The 23,821-nt window shown below is 49.9% G+C and overlaps 1 protein-coding gene across 1 annotated transcript in view; it reads left to right on the top strand.

Annotated features, from left to right (window-relative positions):
• Positions 1–430: 430 nt before the first annotated feature.
• The window catches only part of LOC139571111 (exportin-5-like), a 43,975-nt gene continuing 20,584 nt past the window's right edge, over positions 431–23,821 (top strand). The window contains exons 1-30 of the mRNA XM_071393672.1: positions 431–706; positions 1,542–1,663; positions 1,784–1,856; positions 2,097–2,234; positions 2,349–2,531; positions 2,636–2,662; positions 2,835–3,020; positions 3,254–3,330; positions 3,428–3,472; positions 3,647–3,743; positions 7,399–7,482; positions 7,663–7,788; positions 8,094–8,184; positions 8,336–8,464; positions 8,895–9,010; positions 9,529–9,684; positions 9,802–9,843; positions 9,973–10,062; positions 10,307–10,506; positions 10,680–10,776; positions 10,938–11,119; positions 11,747–11,847; positions 11,988–12,084; positions 12,209–12,345; positions 13,326–13,423; positions 13,706–13,752; positions 13,861–13,958; positions 14,648–14,707; positions 14,823–14,923; positions 15,076–15,183. Of these exons, the coding sequence (XP_071249773.1) occupies positions 602–706; positions 1,542–1,663; positions 1,784–1,856; positions 2,097–2,234; positions 2,349–2,531; positions 2,636–2,662; positions 2,835–3,020; positions 3,254–3,330; positions 3,428–3,472; positions 3,647–3,743; positions 7,399–7,482; positions 7,663–7,788; positions 8,094–8,184; positions 8,336–8,464; positions 8,895–9,010; positions 9,529–9,684; positions 9,802–9,843; positions 9,973–10,062; positions 10,307–10,506; positions 10,680–10,776; positions 10,938–11,119; positions 11,747–11,847; positions 11,988–12,084; positions 12,209–12,345; positions 13,326–13,423; positions 13,706–13,752; positions 13,861–13,958; positions 14,648–14,707; positions 14,823–14,923; positions 15,076–15,183 (3,213 nt within the window). The 5' untranslated portion in view covers positions 431–601. The remainder of the gene's footprint in view (positions 707–1,541; positions 1,664–1,783; positions 1,857–2,096; positions 2,235–2,348; positions 2,532–2,635; positions 2,663–2,834; positions 3,021–3,253; positions 3,331–3,427; positions 3,473–3,646; positions 3,744–7,398; positions 7,483–7,662; positions 7,789–8,093; positions 8,185–8,335; positions 8,465–8,894; positions 9,011–9,528; positions 9,685–9,801; positions 9,844–9,972; positions 10,063–10,306; positions 10,507–10,679; positions 10,777–10,937; positions 11,120–11,746; positions 11,848–11,987; positions 12,085–12,208; positions 12,346–13,325; positions 13,424–13,705; positions 13,753–13,860; positions 13,959–14,647; positions 14,708–14,822; positions 14,924–15,075; positions 15,184–23,821) is intronic.

Below are 23,821 nucleotides of genomic sequence, written 5' to 3'. Positions count from 1 at the left end.
CCAGTACAGAGGGATAGGCCAACAAGTGATATGTTTCAGTAAGATTGGATTTTTTGCATTTATAGCAATGATTATCGACTGTACTGCAGGGATGGAACGTAAGTCGCACAAAATTTAGGTTGTGGTGGCAGCTGCAGAGAGGTATTTTATTTAGGTGTGTGAGACTTGACATCAAAAGAGTTACAAGGTGTGTTAATTGGTGGTGTCCCATCCTTTCAGGTTGTTGGCCTGAGGTAGGACTAAATATATTTAATTAGTTGAGTAGGATGGTATTATTTTTTATTATTTGATAATAATTTTTTTCTGAGTCTTGTGTTAGATGTTAAAGTATTTCTTTATTTATTGAAGCAAAGTATAAGTGAGTACTCCAGTCTAGTAGGGGGCGGTAATGCAACATTTATTGGATGCCAACCGCCGTTAAACCTCATTGAAGAAGAAGTAGTTTCGCTACTCTCGAACACGGCCGATGCCTATGGTTACGCTTGTGTAGCTAGCTACATGCTAATTCTCGAAGCGCGCCCAGTTGACCTATTTTGCAGGTGTTTTACATGGTGTGGTACCGCTAACTTTCATCTCATTTTCTGGAGACGCTACACTCAATATGATGGGTGAACTGGTGGCTGAAATGTGTGATCAGCTTGTTAAAGCTGTGAACGTGATGATGGATGCGGAATCTAGCCAAATATATCGCCTGGAGGCCCTAAAGGTATCTTGATGGCTAGATGCTAGCTTGCTAATGTTAGCTGGTAAGGTAGTCCAAAGGCCGGCAGATAGCTAACTAGCTCGCTTTCCTATTTGCGATGTGATGCGATTGTTTGACTGAAAATGTGCATAGATGCATAGCTATAACTTCACATTGTAGTTCACATGTCCATTGCATGTGGCTCCCGAGTGGCGCAGCGGTCTAAGGCACTGCATCTCAGTGAAAGAGGCGTCACTACAGTCCCTGGTTCGAATCCAGGCTGTATCACATCCGGCCGTGATTGGGAGTCCCATAGGGCGGCGCACAATTGGCCCAGCGTCGTCCGGGTTGGCCGGGGTAGGCCGTCATTGTAAATAACAATTTGTTCTTAAATGACTTGCCTTATGAAATGAAATCATCAATGGGCGTAGCTAGGTAGCATCATAACGTTACCGTTTCCAGCTGCGGATTTCATTCATTGCACGTTGCTAGTTAGCTAGAGTCATTGCTGCTGGCTGATGCCCTCAAACTGAATAAAAGATAAGCTAACGTTATGTCAACCATTTAGCCTAGTTATATTGATTGCGTTGAATCAACTGAGTTATGCATTGTTTTGAGAGTTTCTTGTTAAATTACTAGCTACTGGCAAGCTTTACCTCCTAATTCACTTCTCTCTGTAAAGCTCCATAAACTACATTGATAGCTATGACGGATATCATTGGAAGTTCACAGTTTTTCATGTTTTATTCATCCATTCATGTGAGTGAGTTTGTCCTACACCTAGCTGGCTAGGTATATACAGTAGCTAACGGATTGAATGCATGTTATTAACTTGTCCATGTCGCTCTTTTATTTTTAGTTTTGTGAAGAATTCAAAGAGAAGTGTTCCTTCTGTGTCCCATGTGGGCTACAGTTGGCAGATAAAACTCAAACAGCAGTGGTGAGGCACTTTGGTCTACAGATACTGGAGCACGTCATCAAGTGAGTTCTTGAGTATATTGTACAGTCTATAATTCACATAGTTATGCTCAATGATATCAAGACATCCCCCTACACATGTGTTCCCCAAAACCTTGTTGTTTTTCTTCATGTTGAGAATAGGTTCAGATGGAACAACATGCCACAGCAAGAGAAAGTCCAGCTGAAGAACTGTGCTATGGGGCTATTGTCAACTGTGAGTCTGTTTGGGTGATAAACATCCTGTTAGTGTCTTACTTTTTCTAGAGAAATAGAAAAATTATGTGGCAGATAAGATGACGAGTGGAATTACTGGTGGTCTGTCGACCCAATTACAAATATACTTTTTAAAAAGTCAAACAAATTCCCCGTTGTTGTGCGATCAGTTAGATGTACATTATTGAATATGCCGACACTAGTCTGTTCCCTGACTCTGGCACACTGCCTCCCTCTGCAGGGCACATATCCTATCCTGGAGGAGGAGAGCCACATCAAGGACGTTCTCTCGCGGATCATAGTGGAGATGATCAAGAGAGAATGGCCTCAGCACTGGCCTGACATGCTCAAGGAGATGGAGGCACTCACCTGTGTAGGGGTGAGTCAGCACGTTCCCGTTCAGTGTTTCCCCTGGGTTTTTATGCTGGCGGGGTGCCAAGGCCCCTGGAGCAACTTTCAGGGCTGAAAACATCATAGCGTTCCTCCCCCCCAGGAGGCCCAGACAGAGCTGGTGATGTTGATCCTGCTGCGACTGGCGGAGGACGTGATCACCTTCCGGACCTTGCCCACCCAGCGCCGCCGGGACATCCAGCAGACCCTCACCCAGAACATGGAGAGTATCTTTAGCTTCCTGCTCGCCATCCTGCAGCTCCACGTCGACGAGTACCGCAAACTGGTAAACAGTTAATGGCTATAACTGTCTTGTTAAAAAAAAAAAATAATGTGCAGAAGTGTTTTTGACCTCTTTCTATTGATATTCTCTTTTTGTACCTCTTCCAGAAAAGAATCCCGGGCCAAGAATTGCAGGTAGGAAAGTGTTTTGATGTACTATATCCACTTTCTGATGTTATATTTACATATTATATTCACATTAAAACACCCAGCTAGAGACTTTTCTGTTTTGTGCATGTTACCCCCTCCCCCTTCACTCTCTCATCTCTTCCCCCCTCTTCTTCTCTCCCCCTCTCCCGCTGGTCAGGCCAAGGCCCACTGTCGGGTAGGCGTGGCCACTCTAAACACCCTGGCAGGCTACATAGACTGGGTTGCCCTGGCAAACATCACCAATGACAACTGTCGCCTGCTGGAAATGCTGTGTCTGTTGCTCAGTGAGACAGAGCTGCAGCTGGAGGCTGCAGAGTGCCTGCTCATTTCCATTAGCCGCAAGGTTAGTACAGACTACACAGTACTAGACACTCCCCTTTCTGCAGTCAGGCCTTGTAGGACATGACATGCCCCTTTCTGTTCGGACACGCCCCCTTTCTGCAGACAACTCTGTAGGACCAGACCAGATATTTTTTCAAGACATTGGAATGAATAATGCAGGTCTACAATTACTGTATTATTAGACATCACAGGGCAGAGAACTGTTATCTTAACATGCTTGGTGTGTCTCCATAGGGGAAGCTGGAGGACAGGAAACCACTCATGGTGCTGTTTGATGACGTTGCCATGCACTACATCCTCTCTGCTGCACAGTGAGTACATTCCCCTCATCACCCACAAGGCCTGGGTTTACACAGCAGCATTACTAGCTCATTCTGCCTTCTAATTCTCATTGGTTTGTGGCTCCAGGTCTGCAGATGGAGCAGCAATATGCAACAAATCCTCTCCAACACAGTGAGTAGCCTACACATTTTGGTATTCAGCGTCAAAGTTCTTGTCCAGCTTTGTTATTTAGCATTCCATTTAGCATTTGAGTTCATGGGGCTTGGTACTTTTTTTCTTTCAGTGAAGTGTGCTGCGATGCTTAAAAATGCACTTTAAGTAAAGTTTGATTTGATTTCCCCCCAGGCCAGTGGGGGTGGGGGTGGTGGAGACACACTACACCTTCCTGAAGAGGCTATGTCAGGTCCTGTGTGCCCTGGGCAGCCAACTCTGCTCATTAGTGGTGAGTCTGGTTCAGGGTTTCCATTAGGAAAATGTGATGCCGGACAACTTGACCGGGAAGATATACATTTTCTTGCCATTTGAGAAATTGACCGTACCCGTATGTATTGGGTGCATAATGCATTAGGGCGTCCAGCCACGGTGCTCAGAATGACACATTTAGATTATGGTAATTCATCATAACAGAACATGCAACTCATGTAATGAAGCAGTCAATGAAACACATTTTCAAACACTTACCAAAATGCAATTCGCAGGAAAACACCATTATAAACAGTGCACCTGTTAGCGGTTCCATATGTGACAGAGATGAAAACCTCTGTTAGAAACTTAGAAAGAGGGGGAATCTAAAGAGGCAATAACAAGAATGGGTTGCTAATATGTTGATATGAAAACCAATAGAACAGGAGAGAAATGGCACATCGTTGGGTCCAATACCGAAGTACATTTGCCAAAATGATATAATTACTCCTGTCTATACAGAAACAAAATACCTCACCAGAAAGCATGACTTAGCCACAGAGGAATCAAATCAAATTTATTTATATAGCCCTTACACCAGCTGATATCTCAAAGTGCTGTACAGACACCCAGCCTAAAACCCCAAACAGCAAGCAATGCAGGTGTAGAAGCACGGTGGCTAGGGAAAAACTCCCTAGAAAGGCCAAAATCTAGGAAGAAACCTAGAGAGGAACCAGGCTATGAGGGGTGGCCAGTCCTCTTCTGGCTGTGCCGGGTGGAGATTATAACAGAACATGGCTAAGATGTTCAAATGTTCATAAATGACCAGCATGGTCAAATAATAATAATCACAGTAGTTGTCGAGGGTGCAACAAGTCAGCACCTCAGGAGTAAATGTCAGTTGGCTTTTCATAGCCGATCATTAAGAGTATCTCTACCGCTCCTGCTGTCTCTAGAGAGTTGAAAACAGCAGGTCTTGGACAGGTAGCACGTCCAGTGAACAGGTCAGGGTTCCATAGCCACAGGCAGAACAGTTGAAACTGGAGCAGCAGCACGGCCAGGTGGACTGGGGACAGCAAGGAGTCATCATGCCAAGTAGTCCTGAGGCATGGTCCTAGGGCTCAGGTCCTCTGAGAGAGAGAAAGAGGAAAGAGAGAATTAGAGAGAGCATACTTAAATTCACACAGGACACCGGATAAGATAGTACTCCAGATATAACAGACTGACCCTAGCCCCCCGACACATAAACTACTGCAGAATCGAGCTTCTTAAAAACAAATAGCTGTGGATTGTTTCAAATCACAAGCTGATAGGCCTATGCTTATTTGGAAAGCCTGTAGTTTGGGCAGCGCGTGTGGCTATAGGTCTGGCTGATTGAGTTGTGGCTGTCAGTGAAAAGGATCTAAAATATGTGTGAAGATAATGTGTCTTGAGTATAATTTAAACTGTTGAGACAAGAAGGGGAGGGGTGTGTGGCGAAGTCTCTCCAGAATGGCTCAGCTATCTCCTGCCAATACTTGCATATTCATTGTGTGAATTGTTTGCCCTTAGATTTCAAATTTTTTGATCAATTCCCCAAGACATATGTCACCAGTAGTAAATGTAACGTTAATTCCGTCATTTTTTCAACATTAATTTCTGTTAATGCATGTGTTAATTACAGTCATTTACCGTTCTCATTCTCGTGGAAACGTTGCTTTGAGTTCACAACCTGCTACACTTGTGAGAGACAACTTTTGGTTTATTTCATAACCATCATTTATGAGGTTTTTACATTTTATTCATTGTCTTTTGTTTGAAGTGCTCCATGTGAGAAATGAGCATGTGTTTGGTTTCTCTGTCCTGATAACTTTGAGGGAGCACGCGCTTGAGCACGCAAGTACTTGGCCTGCTGCGCAGAAATGTAGGAAAGTGGGTTTTTTAACACTCGTTGCTAATAATAATATATTAAAAATATAGTTCCTCACAGTAAGCTATTTGAAAAATCTTTCCAATCTCCCCCTCGATAATCACCAATCCTCGGTATTAAAGAACAATGGAAGTGATAGGCCTACTGCCGCATTGTCCTATAGTCTATGAGTTCCATGAGTTCATTTATTTAGTCGCCAATGGATAACAGCATATCAATGTGTCCCTATGGCAGAGGTTGGTGATCTCACATTAGTTGACTTTTTAAAGTTCAGATTTTAATTCTGATTTGTATGATTAACCACCTGACATTGATTTTGAGAAAAGAAAACGTTATTATTTAAATAACTGTTCCACCAAAATGTACTTATGGAAATCATAACTGGCACGCAGAACAGTAGATATTGTAAGCTTCCCCAAACTTGAAACTCACGTGCCGCCTATGAAGTCTTTATAAAATTGCCTCCATGTTTCCATGGTCGGATTTTGCCTATAGGCTACTTTGAAGCAAGGTAAGACATGCCTCATGATATGAAATAAAACATTTCAGGTTTCAAACAATTAAGTATGCTTTCAAAATGCATACTGCCTCCAACTCACATTGTAAAGTGGTGGGTGATGCGCTGATAGCCTGTTGCCTGCACTTGACTGATGAACAGGAGGCGCGCTTTAATTACCTCTTGAGAAATACAAATAGTAGCTCTTTTTAATTGTGCACCAAAACAGTTTTTAACATGCGATTGCATTTAGAATTATTGCACAATGAATGGGCTTATAAAAGCACATGGATTTCTCCTCCAGCACCTCAGGTGGTTGCTGCTGGAGTAAAACATCTCAAAATAGGCTCTGTGTGATAGTTGTTGGATAAGTAAGGTACATGATGACTAATGAAAATACTCACAGGCCAATTTAATTCCACTAAATAATGCAAATTAACCTATAGACTGAAGCATGATGGTCAAATGTATTTACACTACCGTACCAAAGTTTCGGGTCACTTAGAAATGTCCTTGTTTTTGAAAGAAAAGCAACAAAAAAAATGTCCATTAAAATAACATCAAATTGATCAGAAATACAGTGTAGACATTGTTAATGTTGTAAATAACTATTTTAGCTGGAAGCGGCTTATTTAAAAAAAATTTTTTTTTTTAATAATAATAATTTTGAATGGAATATCTACATAGTTGTAAAGAGGCCCATTATCAGCAACCATCACTCCTGTGTTCCAATGACAAGTTGTTAGCTTATCCAAGTTTATCATTTTAAAAGGCTAATTGATCATGCGAAAACCGTTTTGCAATTATGTTAGCACAGCTGAAAACTGTTGTTCCGAATAAAGAAGCAATAAAACTGTCCGCCTTTTAGACTAGTTGAGTATCTGGAGCATCAGCTTTTGTGGGTTCGATTACAGGCTCAAAATGGCCAGGACAAAGACCTTTCTTCTGAAACTTATATATTCTTGTTCTGAGAAATAAAGGCTATTCCATGCGAGAAATTGCCAAGAAAATGCCAGTCTCAATGTCAACAGTGAAGTGGCGACTCCGGGATGCTGGCCTTCTAGGCAGAGTTGCAAAGAAAAAGCCATATCTCAGACTGGCCAATGAAAATGAAAAGAAAAGATTAAGATGGGCAAAAGAACACAGACACTGGACAGAGGAACTCTGCTTAGAAGGCCAGCATCCTGGAGTCGCCTCTTCACTGTTGATGTTGAGACTGGTGTTTTCTTGGAAATTTCTCGCATGGAATAGCCTTGATTGTGTCGTTTGTGCTATGTGTTTCTAATGCAGGGTTCAGATGTGGAGGTAGAGGTACCAGCAAACCTTAGCAAGTACACAGAAGCGTTCCTGGCCTTCACCACACACCCAAGCCAGGTGAGTTACCTAGTGTTAAAATAAAGTACTAGCCAGGTAGTACTACTGTTTCTCCATATCCCACTTTGTCAAATCTGGTCCTCGAGCACTGAACGTTGAGACATAGTATTCTTACATTTTTTTGATCTGTTCTGATAAACTACTCTACTCTGAACTAAAGTATTTGTCTTCTCCCACCAGTTCCTTAGGTCTTCCACCCAGATCACATGGGGAACGTTGTTCAGACATGAGATTCTCTCCAAGGATCCTGTCATCATCCAGATGACCATCAAGTACTTTAGAGCCACCATGACCAACCTAGTCAAGGTGAGACAGGCTACAATGTACGTGCATCCAAGACTTTGTGCAGTTGCACATTAAAGCATCAAAATGTTCATTAGAAAAAGTGAGCATGTAAACAACTCACAAATTGAGCTACACACAAATTATACATCCAAAATCTAAATAACTACACCGAAATCCAAAATATAACAACTACACCGAAATCCAAAATATAAATAACAACTACACGGAAAGGTTTAGCTCTTCCACTATGTATACTTTGCCTCTACATGCAAGGTTCTGTTAATTCTATGAATTGCTATTCTATATTGTTGTGTTCCTCCTGCTAGACTGGTTTCCCTTCCAGCAACGACAGTCCCAGCTGTGAGTACTCCCGTCATGACTTCGACAGTGATGAAGACTTCAACTCCTTCTTCAACTGTAAGCAATGTGACTCCTATTGTATTTGAATACTTTAGACTTAAACAATATCAATATAATACATTTTTCTTGCCATTAAAGAATATTTTCTCCAGTTCGTTCCTACTGATCTCGACCCTGATGCTTGTGTCCATGTTCCGATGTGTTCCAGCGTTCCGAGCGCAGCAGGGGGAGGTGGTCCGGAACGCGTGTCGTATTGTCCCCTTGGAGGCCTTCCAGATTGCAGCAGAGTGGCTGCAGTATCAGATCAGTACGCCCATCGATATCGGAACCACTGTGTGTACGTGCTGCTTCTTGACTGTGGCGATCTGGGGAGGGGGATCTTCTGTGTGTGTGTGTGTGGGGGGGGGTCACTGATGGTGAATGTGCCAGTATGAAACTGATTGAATGTCTTGGAGGAGTCCATTTGATTGCTCAAATCAAGAGTTTCTCATATCGCGGAAGGAGGAGTTTGAGGAGGTTTTTAAAAAGGAAATGCGTCTTTATTTGTATGAGATGAGTTCTCACTATTAACAAGAAATGCATGAATTCCCGTAACCACTCTGAAAGGGCGCCAAGTGACAAGAAAGGATGGGTGGAGAGATACTGTTGATGCCTGTTAACTAATCAGCCTGATTAACTATACTCTCTTTTTTCCCCCTTTTTACTCCTCCTGCCTCGTTTTTTTCTCTCTTTCCGGTCTTTCTCTGTCTTCCTCCTTTTCTTTCCAGCTAAGACGGCTGAGGGGCTGTGTTCTATCCTGTCTCCGTCAGCGGTCCAGTGGGATGCTATGACCTTCTTTACAGAGAGTGTTGTGGGAAAGATCTTTAAGAACATGGAGGATGAGGTACAAGCTGCCAAATGAGAATAGCTACCCACAGCAGAGAAATGGAGAGAGCAAAAATAGTAGAGTGCAAAGGAGGGTGAGAGGGGTAGAGAGGGCAACGTGTGAACGCTACCAGGCGGGTGCCCTAGATGGCAACAAAATACTTTACATGTTGCATTTATATTTTTGTTGTGTATGTATTTTTAAAATTTCCTTAAATATCCTGTGTTGTGGGCTTATTCTTTTGCCAGGTGCTGCTGGAATGTTTACCAATGGCTTGCCCATCTTTTGAGAAATTACACTGGTCACTGAAAACATTTTATAAAGCATAAATAGTGCTCACTTTAGGGGCTGCAAAAGTACTTTACTGATGGTTAGTAAAAATGTGGGAGTAATGATTAATAAATGGTGAACACACACTATAAATGGTTTATTACGGACCCTTAAAATAGTGTTACACAAGTGTTATGAATGTAATGAAAGGAAAGTGATGATGTAGAAGAAACCCTGACTCTAATGTCCCTCTGCCCCTGCTGTAGAAGTTGCCTGTAGACCAGGGCATTGAGCTGCTACAGGCTGTGTTGAACTACAACACCAGAGACCCTCTCATCCTGTCCTGTGTCCTCACCAACGTCTCCGTCCTCTTCCCCTTCGTCACACACCGACCTCACTTCCTGCCTCAGGTCCTCTACAAGGTGAACACACACCCGTGTGCTCAAACGCATGCGCACCGATCTTCAATCTCTCTCCTGACCTTTTGTGGATCATGTCCACCTTTTTCAAATTTAACTTGTTCTTCTTTTCCTTCCCAGCTATTTGCCTCCATCACATTCGAGGTGGTAGAGGAGAGTAAGGTGAGCCGTCTTAAATATTCTTAGGAGGGATGACAGATGTGTCCGTTGGGATTGTATAGAAGCAATAGGTATCCGAGGCTTAGTAGTAGTCCATCCAATCATCAGTCTGATCTGGGATGTCATTTTCAGGCACCACGGACGCGTGCGGTGAAGAACATCAGAAGACACGCCTGCTCCTCCATCATCAAGATGTCTCGAGACTACCCACAATTCATTCTTGTATGTGTCTGCGGTCAAGTTCATCCTACTCCTAGAGAAGGCTCATCCATCGCTGTGCAGTAGAAAGGAACAGCTGCTTTAAGTAGATACTGATGAAACCGTTGGCTATGACTCTTAGAACCAGTGTACGGATGTGTGCAAATCTATTGCATCTTTCAAGTGTATGTGTATCTGTGGGGGGATGTTTGGGTGTGTCTGTTTTTCACATCTCTCTCTCACACTCGCTCTCTCTGTCTCCATTCAGCCGTGTTTTGACATGATGTATAACCACGTGAAGAAGCTGTTCTCCAGCGAGGCTCTGTTGAACCTGCTGGAGAAGTGTGCTCTTATGGAGGCCCTGGTCCTCATCAGTAACCAGTTCAAAGACTACAACAAGCAGAAAAACTTCCTGGAGGAGCTCATGGCCACTGTGGCCGCTCGCTGGACCTCCGACGAGATGAGGCGGTATGTACACACACACGCACGCTGTATACACTGAACTGCTTACACGCACTGCATGCACACAGACACACACATGCGCCCGCACACAACATGCGTACACACACGCTATACACACTCAACTGTATACACCCACTTGCACTGTATTATACACTGGTTGTTCTCTTTGTGTGCATCAGTGTGCTGTGGGATCCTGCTCTATTCCTGGACTTCGTTGGTGCTGATCAGCTGGTGGCTGAAGGCACAGAACACACAACGGGCATCAACAGGTCACGGGTAGGTGTGTGTGTGCGCGCACACGTGCGTGCTTTCATGGCTAAGTGCTAAAACTTTCTATGTGATGTCAGACTTGCCAATTCAACCAGTTCTGCCAAAACGTCAACTGTATTGAAACGTTTCCTATTCACTGTTTGTCTCACCCCCACCCTGCCCTCCAGTTGAGTTTCTGTGTGTACACCATCCTGGGGGTGGTGAAGAGGGCCCGCTGGCCGGCTGACCTGGAGGAGGCGAAGGCAGGGGGCTTCGTAGTGGGCTACACCCCTAATGGAGCCCCCATCTACAGAAACCCCTGCAACGCCCAGGTCCTGGCTCTGCTGCCCAACCTGCTTGCCCTCATCAGGTAAGGGGGTGTGGGTGCTGGAGAGAAAGACCGTGTGTTTGTGATGATGGTGATGAGGATGATATAGTGTTTGTGATGGTGATAGTGTTTGTGATAATGGTGCTGTTTGTGATTGTGGTGATAGTTTTTGATAATGATGGTGGTGGTGGTGGTGATGTTAGTGTTTGTGATGGTGGTGGTGGTGATGATGATAGTGTTTGCGATGGTGGTGATGATAGTGTTTGTGATGGTGGTGATGATAGTGTTTGTGATGGTGTTTGTGATGGTGGTGATGATAGTGTTTGTGATAATGGTGATGATAGTGTTTGTGGTGGTGATGATAGTGGTGGTGATAGTGTTTGTGGTGGTGGTGGTGATGATGATAGTGTTTGTGGTGGTGGTGGTGATGATGATAGTGTTTGTGGTGGTGGTGGTGATGATGATGATAGTGTTTGTGGTGGTGGTGGTGATGATGATGATAGTGTTTGTGATGGTGGTGGTGATGATGATGATAGTGTTTGTGGTGGTGGTGGTGGTGATGATGATGATAGTGTTTGTGGTGGTGGTGATGATAGTGTTTGTGATGGTGGTAATGATGATAGTGTTTGCGATGGTGGTGATAAAGAGGATGATGTTGTTTCTCTGTAGAACCCACAACAGTCTCTTCCTGCCGGAGAACATGTGTCGTCTGAGTGAGACGTTCTCCAAGGCCTACGACATGATAGAGGTGGAGAAGAACGTGGTTCTAGGTGAGAGGAACCACACTGATTCAATGGTTATGCACTGTACTGGTTTAGAAACCCTATATCAAAGGTTGGTAACCCGTGGCTATAATTTCCCCTTTGAAGGATAATAAACAACCATGAATATTATGTGTCCTGACCTGTAGGCCTGCCTCAGCCAGCCCTGGACATCTATGACCCTCCAGTGTTTAAGACTCATCTAGAGCGCATGCAGGGATTCTTCTGTACCCTCTACGACAACTGGTGACTTCCTCACTTTGGATAGTCTTCTGCTTCCTCTTTCTCCACACACACAACCACCCAGTCTCGCTCTCTTGCTCATTTCCCCCTCTTCCTCTCGCTTGCGCACCCCCCGTTCTCTCTCTAGTTACCATACCCTGGGGAAGGCAGGCCTATCATTGCAGCAGGACTTCTACACCATCGAGGGATTGGCTGAACAGATCGTTGGTTCTGCCTTTGTCTCCCTCGACAACGTGCCTGACCACAGACTCCGCACCATGCTCCATATCCTTCTGTCCCATTAGCTGCCAATCACATGTGAACGCAACGTGCAACAATTTCAACATTTTACTGAGTTACAGTTCATATAAGGAAATCAGGAGTGCTACAACGGTCTGCTCTCTGATATTAATTCAGTAGGCCCTAATTTAGGGATTTCACATGACTAAGCAGGGGTGCAGCCATGGGTGGGCCTGGGGGGGAATAGGCCCACCCACTTGGGAGTCGGGCCCACACACTGGGGAGCCAGGCCCAGCCAATCAGAATGAGTTTTTCCCCACAAAGGGCTTTATTACAGACAGAAATACTCAGTTTCATCAGCTGTCCGGGTGGCTGGTCTCAGACGATCCCTCAGTTGAAGAAGCTGGATGTGGAGGTCCTGGGCTGGCGTGGTTACACGTGGTCTGGGGTTGTGAGGCCGGTTGGAAATACTGCCAAATTCTCTAAAACGACATGGTAGAGAAATTAACATGAAATTCTCTGGCAACAGCTCTGGTAGACGTTCCTGTAGTCAGCATGCCAATTGCACGCTCCCTCAAAAGTTGAGACATCAGTGGCGTTGTGTGACAAAACTGCACATTTTAAGAGTTGCCTATTATTGTCCCCAGCACAAGATGCACCTGTGTAATGATCATGCTGTTTAATCAGCTTCTTGATATGCCACACCTGTCAGGTGGATGGATTATCTTGGTAAAGGAGACATGCTCACTAACAGGGATGTGAACAAATTTGTGCACAAAATGTGAGAGAAATAAGCTTTTTGTGCATATGAAACATTTCAGGGATCTTTTATTTCAGAGCATTGAACATGGGACCAACACTTTGCATGTTGCGTTTATATTTTTTGTTCAGTGTATATATTAATTTTGTTCAGACAAGAAGAGAATATAATGTCATTGTTAGTGATCAAATACATTGATATAGCATTGACTTTACATGTACACTATCCATTCAGTCCAACTGTGTTCCTTAATGTGTGTGTGAACGGGTGTTCCTGAAGCAGCTGGTGGTGTCATGTCCTCAGGAGTGCTACAACGGTCTGCTCTGCCCCCTGCTGGGCCCTCTGTTCGCCTACATGCTACAGGTCTGAACTCTCACGCTTTTCCCCCTTGTGCCTGTGAAGTAATATACCAAAAATGAGAGTTTCTTTGCATGTGTAAAAAAAACACAAAAAAACACACACAAAAAACCAAGTACTCACAACAAAAGGTTACCTGTGGTACAACTACCAAACTAACAGAAATCAGAGGCTGATCAAACATTCCGAGCATGCTTATTGACCTGCGCACTAGTAATCTTTCACCATTAATAAGAAATAGGACAACTCATCATGTGACGTGTTGTCTCTCTGTGTTTATTTATACAGAGACTCAATCTCAGGTGGCAGATCATCAACCAGAGGAGTACTGTCAGGTAAGATGTGTCCATCTGTGGGTCCTTATGAAGGCATGTGGTCTCTTTGAATGCGTAGGTTTTCTTGTGCTAGTGGTATGTTGACAATCTCCTTCCCTCTGTGTGTAGTGGGGAGGAGGAGGAGGACGAGTCGTGTGAGGAGAATCAGGAGATGCTGGAGGAGCAGCTAGTTCGGCTGCTCACCAGAGAGGTTCTGGACCTGCTCAGTAAGTCCACACTTTTGGGATAAAGGTCAGATTATTGGGATGCAGGGAGCGATTAAGTAGCACTTTCAATTAGAGGCCTTCACGGGTCCAAGTAAATAACTCCATTCAGAATATTAAGTAGCAGCCTACCGGTTGGCTGTTTGTCATTGTAGCCTATCCTTCTCCTTTAACTTTTAATTCCCTCATTTTAATTCCATCTTCTATTGATTAGATGTCTCCTAACTTTTGCCACACACAGCGGCTCTATGACTGTTAGCCTATTGCCGCTTTGATGACTTGTGATTGGCCAACAACAAGCTACACGCACCACGCTCGTGAAAAGCAAGAGCAGCAGCATAAATTATCAAATTTCTCTCTTTCTCTCCTTCAGCATTCAGATCTGTACGTGTCCTTGCAGTCAAGTCAGTTAAAATTACACTTGACAATCAGATCAGACCCGTGACATTATTTAGAGTTCTTGATCCAGACCCTCTTGCGTATTCGGCTACAGGTGGATCCGTGAAGACCTGTACTTTCAGTTTAGTTTCTCCATTGAGCATGTATTTATTAATTTTTTGTCCAGGAGAAGGATTCATCTAATTCTGAGAAACTGGACCTATGAATTTAGCTCTGCTGCACATCCATATTTGATAGATATGGGGTTTATTTCAGTCTAGCCATGTGTCCTAACATTGATCCTTTCCCATCAGCTCACGCCTGCATAATGAAAAAAGTGCCTGCGCCAGCAGGAAATAAGGAAGACGTGGATGGTAAGTGTTCACTTGTTTTCTAGGGAAGAAAAGTATTACTCAGGTCCACCCCCTTCTCACTCTTCCCCTTCCTTTTTATGTCCTATCGTGTGTGTGTGTGTGTGTGTGTGTATAGAGGAGGAGATGATGTCCACTGAGTCCCAGGCAGTTGCTGCCTCCCCAGCCCAGCCAACAGGCGAACTGACGGAGCTGGGGAAGTGTTTTCTCAAACACGAGGTCAGCACAACACACACACACACACACACACACACACACACACACACACACACACACACACACACACACACACACACACACACACACACACACACACACCGGAGCATCTACCCATGGCAGTATGATGGGACTCTTTCTCTCTCCCTCTGCAGGACATCTATATGACCTTGTTGACCATCTCGTTTACCTCTCTGTCCTGGAAGGACACCAGTAACTGTCACCGCAGCGCCTCCATCGTGTGCTGGACCCTGCTACGACAGGTAGGCTACACAAAGGACAGACTGACAGCAACTTTCCATCCTAAGCACTCCCTATCCATTTAAGCTTCCTTTTCCTCTCGCTCCCTCCTTACTCAGTGTCTGTCTGACCGTGTTTGTGCTTCACTCCTGTGATTCGATGATTCCTCCCTCCACTCTGCTGTCTCTCCCTCTCTTTCACTGTACCTGTCTCTCCTCCTCTCTCTTCACTGTGGCTCTCTCTCCCTCTCTCTCTTCACTGTGGCTCTCTCTCCCTCTCTCTCTTCACTGTGCATCTCTCCCTCTCCCCCTCTCTCTCTTCACTGTGGCTCTCTCTCCCTCTCTCTCTTCACTGTGCATCTCTCCCTCTCCCCCTCTCTCTCTTCACTGTGCCTCTCTCCTCTCTCCCTCTCTCTCTTCACTGTGCCTCTCTCCCCCTCTCTCTTCACTGTGCATCTCTCCCTTTCCCCCTCTCGCTTCACTGTGCCTCTCTCTCTCTCCCCCTCTCGCTTCACTGTGCCTCTCTCTCTCTCCCCCTCTCGCTTCACTGTGCCTCTCTCTCTCTTCACTGTGCCTCTCTCCCCCTCTCTCTTCACTGTGCATCTCTCCCTCTCCCCCTCTCGCTTCACTGTGCCTCTCTCTCTCTCCCCCTCTCGCTTCACTGTGCCTCTCTCTCTCTCCCCCTCTCGCTTCACTGTGCCTCTCTCTCTCTCCCCCTCCCGCTTCACTGTGCCTCTCTCTCTCTCCCCCTCTCGCTTCACTGTGCCTCTCTCTCTCTCCCCCTCTCGCTTCACTGTGCCTCTCTCTCTCTCCCCCTCTCGCTTCACTGTGCCTCTCTCCTCTCTCTCCCCCTCTCGCTTCACTGTGCCTCTCTCCTCTCTCTCCCCCTCTCGCTTCACTGTGCCTCTCTCCTCTCTCTCCCCCTCTCGCTTCACTGTGCCTCTCTCCTCTCTCTCCCCCTCTCGCTTCACTGTGCCTCTCTCCTCTCTCTCCCCCTCTCGCTTCACTGTGCCTCTCTCCTCTCTCTCCCCCTCTCGCTTCACTGTGCCTCTCTCCTCTCTCCCTCTCTCTCTTCACTGTGCCTCTCTCCTCTCTCCCCCTCTCTCTTCACTGTGCATCTCTCCCTCTCCCCCTCTCGCTTCACTGTGCCTCTCTCTCTCCCCCTCTCGCTTCACTGTGTCTCTCTCTCTCTCCCCCTCTCGCTTCACTGTGCCTCTCTCTCTCTCCCCCTCTCGCTTCACTGTGCCTCTCTCTCTCTCCCCCTCTCGCTTCACTGTGCCTCTCTCTCTCTCCCCCTCTCGCTTCACTGTGCCTCTCTCTCTCTCCCCCTCTCGCTTCACTGTGCCTCTCTCTCTCTCCCCCTCTCGCTTCACTGTGCCTCTCTCTCTCTCCCCCTCTCGCTTCACTGTGCCTCTTTCTCTCTCCCCCTCTCGCTTCACTGTGCCTCTCTCTCTCCCCCTCTCGCTTCACTGTGCCTCTCTCTCTCTCCCCCTCTCGCTTCACTGTGCCTCTCTCCTCTCTCTCCCCCTCTCGCTTCACTGTGCCTCTCTCCTCTCTCTCCCCCTCTCGCTTCACTGTGCCTCTCTCCTCTCTCTCCCCCTCTCGCTTCACTGTGCCTCTCTCCCCCTCTCGCTTCACTGTGCCTCTCTCCCCCTCTCGCTTCACTGTGCCTCTCTCCCTCTCTCTCTTCACTGTGCCTCTCTCCCTCTCTCTCTTCACTGTGCCTCTCTCCCCCTCTCGCTTCACTGTGCCTCTCTCCCCCTCTCGCTTCACTGTGCCTCTCTCCCCCTCTCGCTTCACTGTGCCTCTCTCCCCCTCTCGCTTCACTGTGCCTCTCTCCCCCTCTCGCTTCACTGTGCCTCTCTCCCCCTCTCGCTTCACTGTGCCTCTCTCCTCTCTCCCTCTCTCTCTTCACTGTGGCTCTCTCCTCTCTCCCTCTCTCTCTTCACTGTGGCTCTCTCCCCCTCTCGCTTCACTGTGCCTCTCTCCCCCTCTCGCTTCACTGTGCCTCTCTCCCCCTCTCGCTTCACTGTGCCTCTCTCCTCTCTCCCTCTCTCTCTTCACTGTGCCTCTCTCCCCCTCTCTCTTCACTGTGCCTCTCTCCCCCTCTCGCTTCACTGTGCCTCTCTCCTCTCTCCCTCTCTCTCTTCACTGTGCCTCTCTCCTCTCTCCCTCTCTCGCTTCACTGTGCCTCTCTCCCCCTCTCGCTTCACTGTGCCTCTCTCCTCTCTCCCTCTCTCTCTTCACTGTGCCTCTCTCCCCCTCTCGCTTCACTGTGCCTCTCTCCTCTCTCCCTCTCTCTCTTCACTGTGCCTCTCTCCTCTCTCCCTCTCTCGCTTCACTGTGCCTCTCTCCCCCTCTCGCTTCACTGTGCCTCTCTCCTCTCTCCCTCTCTCTCTTCACTGTGCCTCTCTCCCCCTCTCGCTTCACTGTGCCTCTCTCCTCTCTCCCTCTCTCTCTTCACTGTGCCTCTCTCCCCCTCTCGCTTCACTGTGCCTCTCTCCTCTCTCCTCTCTCTCTTCACTGTGCCTCTCTCCCCCTCTCTCTTCACTGTGCCTCTCTCCCCCTCTCGCTTCACTGTGCCTCTCTCCCCCTCTCGCTTCACTGTGCCTCTCTCCCCCTCTCGCTTCACTGTGCCTCTCTCCCCCTCTCGCTTCACTGTGCCTCTCTCCCCCTCTCGCTTCACTGTGCCTCTCTCCCCCTCTCGCTTCACTGTGCCTCTCTCCCCCTCTCGCTTCACTGTGCCTCTCTCCCCCTCTCGCTTCACTGTGCCTCTCTCCCCCTCTCGCTTCACTGTGCCTCTCTCCCCCTCTCGCTTCACTGTGCCTCTCTCCCCCTCTCGCTTCACTGTGCCTCTCTCCCCCTCTCGCTTCACTGTGCCTCTCTCCCCCTCTCGCTTCACTGTGCCTCTCTCCCCCTCTCGCTTCACTGTGCCTCTCTCCCCCTCTCGCTTCACTGTGCCTCTCTCCCCCTCTCGCTTCACTGTGCCTCTCTCCTCTCTCCCTCTCTCTCTTCACTGTGCCTCTCTCCCCCTCTCGCTTCACTGTGCCTCTCTCCCCCTCTCGCTTCACTGTGCCTCTCTCCTCTCTCCCACTCTCGCTTCACTGTGCCTCTCTCCTCTCTCCCCCTCTCGCTTCACTGTGCCTCTCTCCCTCTCTCTCTTCACTGTGCCTCTCTCCCCCTCTCGCTTCACTGTGCCTCTCTCCCCCTCTCGCTTCACTGTGCCTCTCTCCTCTCTCCCTCTCTCGCTTCACTGTGCCTCTCTCCCCCTCTCTCTTCACTGTGCCTCTCTCCCCCTCTCGCTTCACTGTGCCTCTCTCCTCTCTCCCTCTCTCTCTTCACTGTGCCTCTCTCCCCCTCTCTCTTCACTGTGCCTCTCTCCCCCTCTCGCTTCACTGTGCCTCTCTCCTCTCTCCCCCTCTCGCTTCACTGTGCCTCTCTCCTCTCTCCCTCTCTCTCTTCACTGTGCCTCTCTCCCCCTCTCGCTTCACTGTGCCTCTCTCCCCCTCTCGCTTCACTGTGCCTCTCTCCTCTCTCCCTCTCTCGCTTCACTGTGCCTCTCTCCCCCTCTCTCTTCACTGTGCCTCTCTCCCCCTCTCGCTTCACTGTGCCTCTCTCTCTCTCCCCCTCTCGCTTCACTGTGCCTCTCTCTCTCTCCCCCTCTCGCTTCACTGTGCCTCTCTCTCTCCCCCTCTCGCTTCACTGTGCCTCTCTCTCTCTCCCCCTCTCGCTTCACTGTGCCTCTCTCTCTCTCCCCCTCTCGCTTCACTGTGCCTCTCTCTCTCTCCCCCTCTCGCTTCACTGTGCCTCTCTCTCTCTCCCCCTCTCGCTTCACTGTGCCTCTCTCTCTCACCCTCTCGCTTTATTGTGTCTCTCTCTCTCTCCCCCTCTCGCTTCACTGTGCCTCGCTCTCTCTCCCCCTCTCGCTTCACTGTGCCTCTCTCTCTCTCCCCCTCTCGCTTCACTGTGCCTCTCTCTCTCTCCCCCTCTCGCTTCACTGTGCCTCTCTCTCTCTCCCCCTCTCGCTTCACTGTGCCTCTCTCTCTCTCCCCCTCTCGCTTCACTGTGCCTCTCTCTCTCTCCCCCTCTCGCTTCACTGTGCCTCTCTCTCTCTCCCCCTCTCGCTTCACTGTGCCTCTCTCTCTCTCCCCCTCTCGCTTCACTGTGCCTCTCTCTCTCTCCCCCTCTCGCTTCACTGTGCCTCTCTCTCTCTCCCCCTCTCGCTTCACTGTGCCTCTCTCTCTCTCTCCCTCTCGCTTCACTGTGCCTCTCTCTCTCTCTCCCTCTCGCTTCACTGTGCCTCTCTCCTCTCTCCCTCTCTCTCTTCACTGTGCCTCTCTCCCCCTCTCGCTTCACTGTGCCTCTCTCCCCCTCTCGCTTCACTGTGCCTCTCTCCTCTCTCCCTCTCTCTCTTCACTGTGCCTCTCTCCCCCTCTCGCTTCACTGTGCCTCTCTCCTCTCTCCCTCTCTCTCTTCACTGTGCCTCTCTCCCCCTCTCGCTTCACTGTGCCTCTCTCCCCCTCTCGCTTCACTGTGCCTCTCTCCTCTCTCCCCCTCTCGCTTCACTGTGCCTCTCTCCTCTCTCCCCCTCTCGCTTCACTGTGCCTCTCTCCTCTCTCCCTCTCTCTCTTCACTGTGCCTCTCTCCCCCTCTCGCTTCACTGTGCCTCTCTCCCCCTCTCGCTTCACTGTGCCTCTCTCCTCTCTCCCTCTCTCGCTTCACTGTGCCTCTCTCCCCCTCTCTCTTCACTGTGCCTCTCTCCCCCTCTCGCTTCACTGTGCCTCTCTCTCTCTCCCCCTCTCGCTTCACTGTGCCTCTCTCTCTCTCCCCCTCTCGCTTCACTGTGCCTCTCTCTCTCCCCCTCTCGCTTCACTGTGCCTCTCTCTCTCTCCCCCTCTCGCTTCACTGTGCCTCTCTCTCTCTCCCCCTCTCGCTTCACTGTGCCTCTCTCTCTCTCCCCCTCTCGCTTCACTGTGCCTCTCTCTCTCCCCCTCTCGCTTCATTGTGCCTCTCTCTCTCTCCCCCTCTCGCTTCACTGTGCCTCTCTCTCCCCCTCTCGCTTCACTGTGCCTCTCTCTCTCTCCCCCTCTCGCTTCACTGTGCCTCTCTCTCTCTCCCCCTCTCGCTTCACTGTGCCTCTCTCTCTCTCCCCCTCTCGCTTCACTGTGCCTCTCTCTCTCTCCCCCTCTCGCTTCACTGTGCCTCTCTCTCTCTCCCCCTCTCGCTTCACTGTGCCTCTCTCTCTCTCTCCCCCTCTCGCTTCACTGTGCCTCTCTCTCTCTCTCCCCCTCTCGCTTCACTGTGCCTCTCTCTCTCTCTCCCCCTCTCGCTTCACTGTGCCTCTCTCTCTCTCCCCCTCTCGCTTCACTGTGCCTCTCTCTCTCTCCCCCTCTCGCTTCACTGTGCCTCTCTCTCTCTCCCCCTCTCGCTTCACTGTGCCTCTCTCTCTCTCCCCCTCTCTCTTCACTGTGCCTCTCTCCCCCTCTCGCTTCACTGTGCCTCTCTCCCCCTCTCGCTTCACTGTGCCTCTCTCCTCTCTCCCTCTCTCTCTTCACTGTGCCTCTCTCCCCCTCTCGCTTCACTGTGCCTCTCTCCTCTCTCCCTCTCTCTCTTCACTGTGCCTCTCTCCCCCTCTCGCTTCACTGTGCCTCTCTCCCCCTCTCGCTTCACTGTGCCTCTCTCCTCTCTCCCCCTCTCGCTTCACTGTGCCTCTCTCCTCTCTCCCCCTCTCGCTTCACTGTGCCTCTCTCCTCTCTCCCTCTCTCTCTTCACTGTGCCTCTCTCCCCCTCTCGCTTCACTGTGCCTCTCTCCCCCTCTCGCTTCACTGTGCCTCTCTCCTCTCTCCCTCTCTCGCTTCACTGTGCCTCTCTCCCCCTCTCTCTTCACTGTGCCTCTCTCCCCCTCTCGCTTCACTGTGCCTCTCTCTCTCTCCCCCTCTCGCTTCACTGTGCCTCTCTCTCTCTCCCCCTCTCGCTTCACTGTGCCTCTCTCTCTCCCCCTCTCGCTTCACTGTGCCTCTCTCTCTCTCCCCCTCTCGCTTCACTGTGCCTCTCTCTCTCTCCCCCTCTCGCTTCACTGTGCCTCTCTCTCTCTCCCCCTCTCGCTTCACTGTGCCTCTCTCTCTCTCCCCCTCTCGCTTCACTGTGCCTCTCTCTCTCTCCCCCTCTCGCTTCATTGTGCCTCTCTCTCTCTCCCCCTCTCGCTTCACTGTGCCTCTCTCTCCCCCTCTCGCTTCACTGTGCCTCTCTCTCTCTCCCCCTCTCGCTTCACTGTGCCTCTCTCTCTCTCCCCCTCTCGCTTCACTGTGCCTCTCTCTCTCTCCCCCTCTCGCTTCACTGTGCCTCTCTCTCTCTCCCCCTCTCGCTTCACTGTGCCTCTCTCTCTCTCTCCCCCTCTCGCTTCACTGTGCCTCTCTCTCTCTCTCCCCCTCTCGCTTCACTGTGCCTCTCTCTCTCTCTCCCCCTCTCGCTTCACTGTGCCTCTCTCTCTCTCCCCCTCTCGCTTCACTGTGCCTCTCTCTCTCCCCCTCTCGCTTCATTGTGCCTCTCTCTCTCTCCCCCTCTCGCTTCACTGTGCCTCTCTCTCCCCCTCTCGCTTCACTGTGCCTCTCTCTCTCTCCCCCTCTCGCTTCACTGTGCCTCTCTCTCTCTCCCCCTCTCGCTTCACTGTGCCTCTCTCTCTCTCCCCCTCTCGCTTCACTGTGCCTCTCTCTCTCTCCCCCTCTCGCTTCACTGTGCCTCTCTCTCTCTCCCCCTCTCGCTTCACTGTGCCTCTCTCTCTCTCTCCCCCTCTCGCTTCACTGTGCCTCTCTCTCTCTCTCCCCCTCTCGCTTCACTGTGCCTCTCTCTCTCTCTCCCCCTCTCGCTTCACTGTGCCTCTCTCTCTCTCTCCCCCTCTCGCTTCACTGTGCCTCTCTCTCTCTCCCCCTCTCGCTTCACTGTGCCTCTCTCTCTCTCCCCCTCTCGCTTCACTGTGCCTCTCTCTCTCTCCCCCTCTCGCTTCACTGTGCCTCTCTCTCTCTCCCCCTCTCTCTTCACTGTGCCTCTCTCCCCCTCTCGCTTCACTGTGCCTCTCTCCCCCTCTCGCTTCACTGTGCCTCTCTCCTCTCTCCCTCTCTCTCTTCACTGTGCCTCTCTCCCCCTCTCGCTTCACTGTGCCTCTCTCCTCTCTCCCTCTCTCTCTTCACTGTGCCTCTCTCCCCCTCTCGCTTCACTGTGCCTCTCTCCCCCTCTCGCTTCACTGTGCCTCTCTCCTCTCTCCCCCTCTCGCTTCACTGTGCCTCTCTCCTCTCTCCCCCTCTCGCTTCACTGTGCCTCTCTCCTCTCTCCCTCTCTCTCTTCACTGTGCCTCTCTCCCCCTCTCGCTTCACTGTGCCTCTCTCCCCCTCTCGCTTCACTGTGCCTCTCTCCTCTCTCCCTCTCTCGCTTCACTGTGCCTCTCTCCCCCTCTCTCTTCACTGTGCCTCTCTCCCCCTCTCGCTTCACTGTGCCTCTCTCTCTCTCCCCCTCTCGCTTCACTGTGCCTCTCTCTCTCTCCCCCTCTCGCTTCACTGTGCCTCTCTCTCTCCCCCTCTCGCTTCACTGTGCCTCTCTCTCTCTCCCCCTCTCGCTTCACTGTGCCTCTCTCTCTCTCCCCCTCTCGCTTCACTGTGCCTCTCTCTCTCTCCCCCTCTCGCTTCACTGTGCCTCTCTCTCTCTCCCCCTCTCGCTTCACTGTGCCTCTCTCTCTCTCCCCCTCTCGCTTCATTGTGCCTCTCTCTCTCTCCCCCTCTCGCTTCACTGTGCCTCTCTCTCCCCCTCTCGCTTCACTGTGCCTCTCTCTCTCTCCCCCTCTCGCTTCACTGTGCCTCTCTCTCTCTCCCCCTCTCGCTTCACTGTGCCTCTCTCTCTCTCCCCCTCTCGCTTCACTGTGCCTCTCTCTCTCTCCCCCTCTCGCTTCACTGTGCCTCTCTCTCTCTCTCCCCCTCTCGCTTCACTGTGCCTCTCTCTCTCTCTCCCCCTCTCGCTTCACTGTGCCTCTCTCTCTCTCTCCCCCTCTCGCTTCACTGTGCCTCTCTCTCTCTCCCCCTCTCGCTTCACTGTGCCTCTCTCTCTCTCCCCCTCTCGCTTCACTGTGCCTCTCTCTCTCTCCCCCTCTCGCTTCACTGTGCCTCTCTCTCTCTCCCCCTCTCGCTTCACTGTGCCTCTCTCTCTCTCCCCCTCTCGCTTCACTGTGCCTCTCTCTCTCTCCCCCTCTCGCTTCACTGTGCCTCTCTCTCTCTCCCCCTCTCGCTTCACTGTGCCTCTCTCTCTCTCCCCCTCTCGCTTCACTGTGCCTCTCTCTCTCTCCCCCTCTCGCTTCACTGTGCCTCTCTCTCTCTCCCCCTCTCGCTTCACTGTGCCTCTCTCTCTCTCCCCCTCTCGCTTCACTGTGCCTCTCTCTCTCTCCCCCTCTCGCTTCACTGTGCCTCTCTCTCTCTCCCCCTCTCGCTTCACTGTGCCTCTCTCTCTCTCCCCTCTCGCTTCACTGTGCCTCTCTCTCTCTCCCCTCTCGCTTCACTGTGCCTCTCTCTCTCTCCCCCTCTCGCTTCACTGTGCCTCTCTCTCTCTCCCCCTCTCGCTTCACTGTGCCTCTCTCTCTCTCCCCCTCTCGCTTCACTGTGCCTCTCTCTCTCTCCCCCTC

This window comes from Salvelinus alpinus, chromosome 3 (assembly GCF_045679555.1).
Source record: "Salvelinus alpinus chromosome 3, SLU_Salpinus.1, whole genome shotgun sequence".
Lineage (NCBI taxonomy): Eukaryota > Metazoa > Chordata > Actinopteri > Salmoniformes > Salmonidae > Salvelinus > Salvelinus alpinus.
This window is presented reverse-complemented; position numbering and strand designations above follow the sequence as displayed.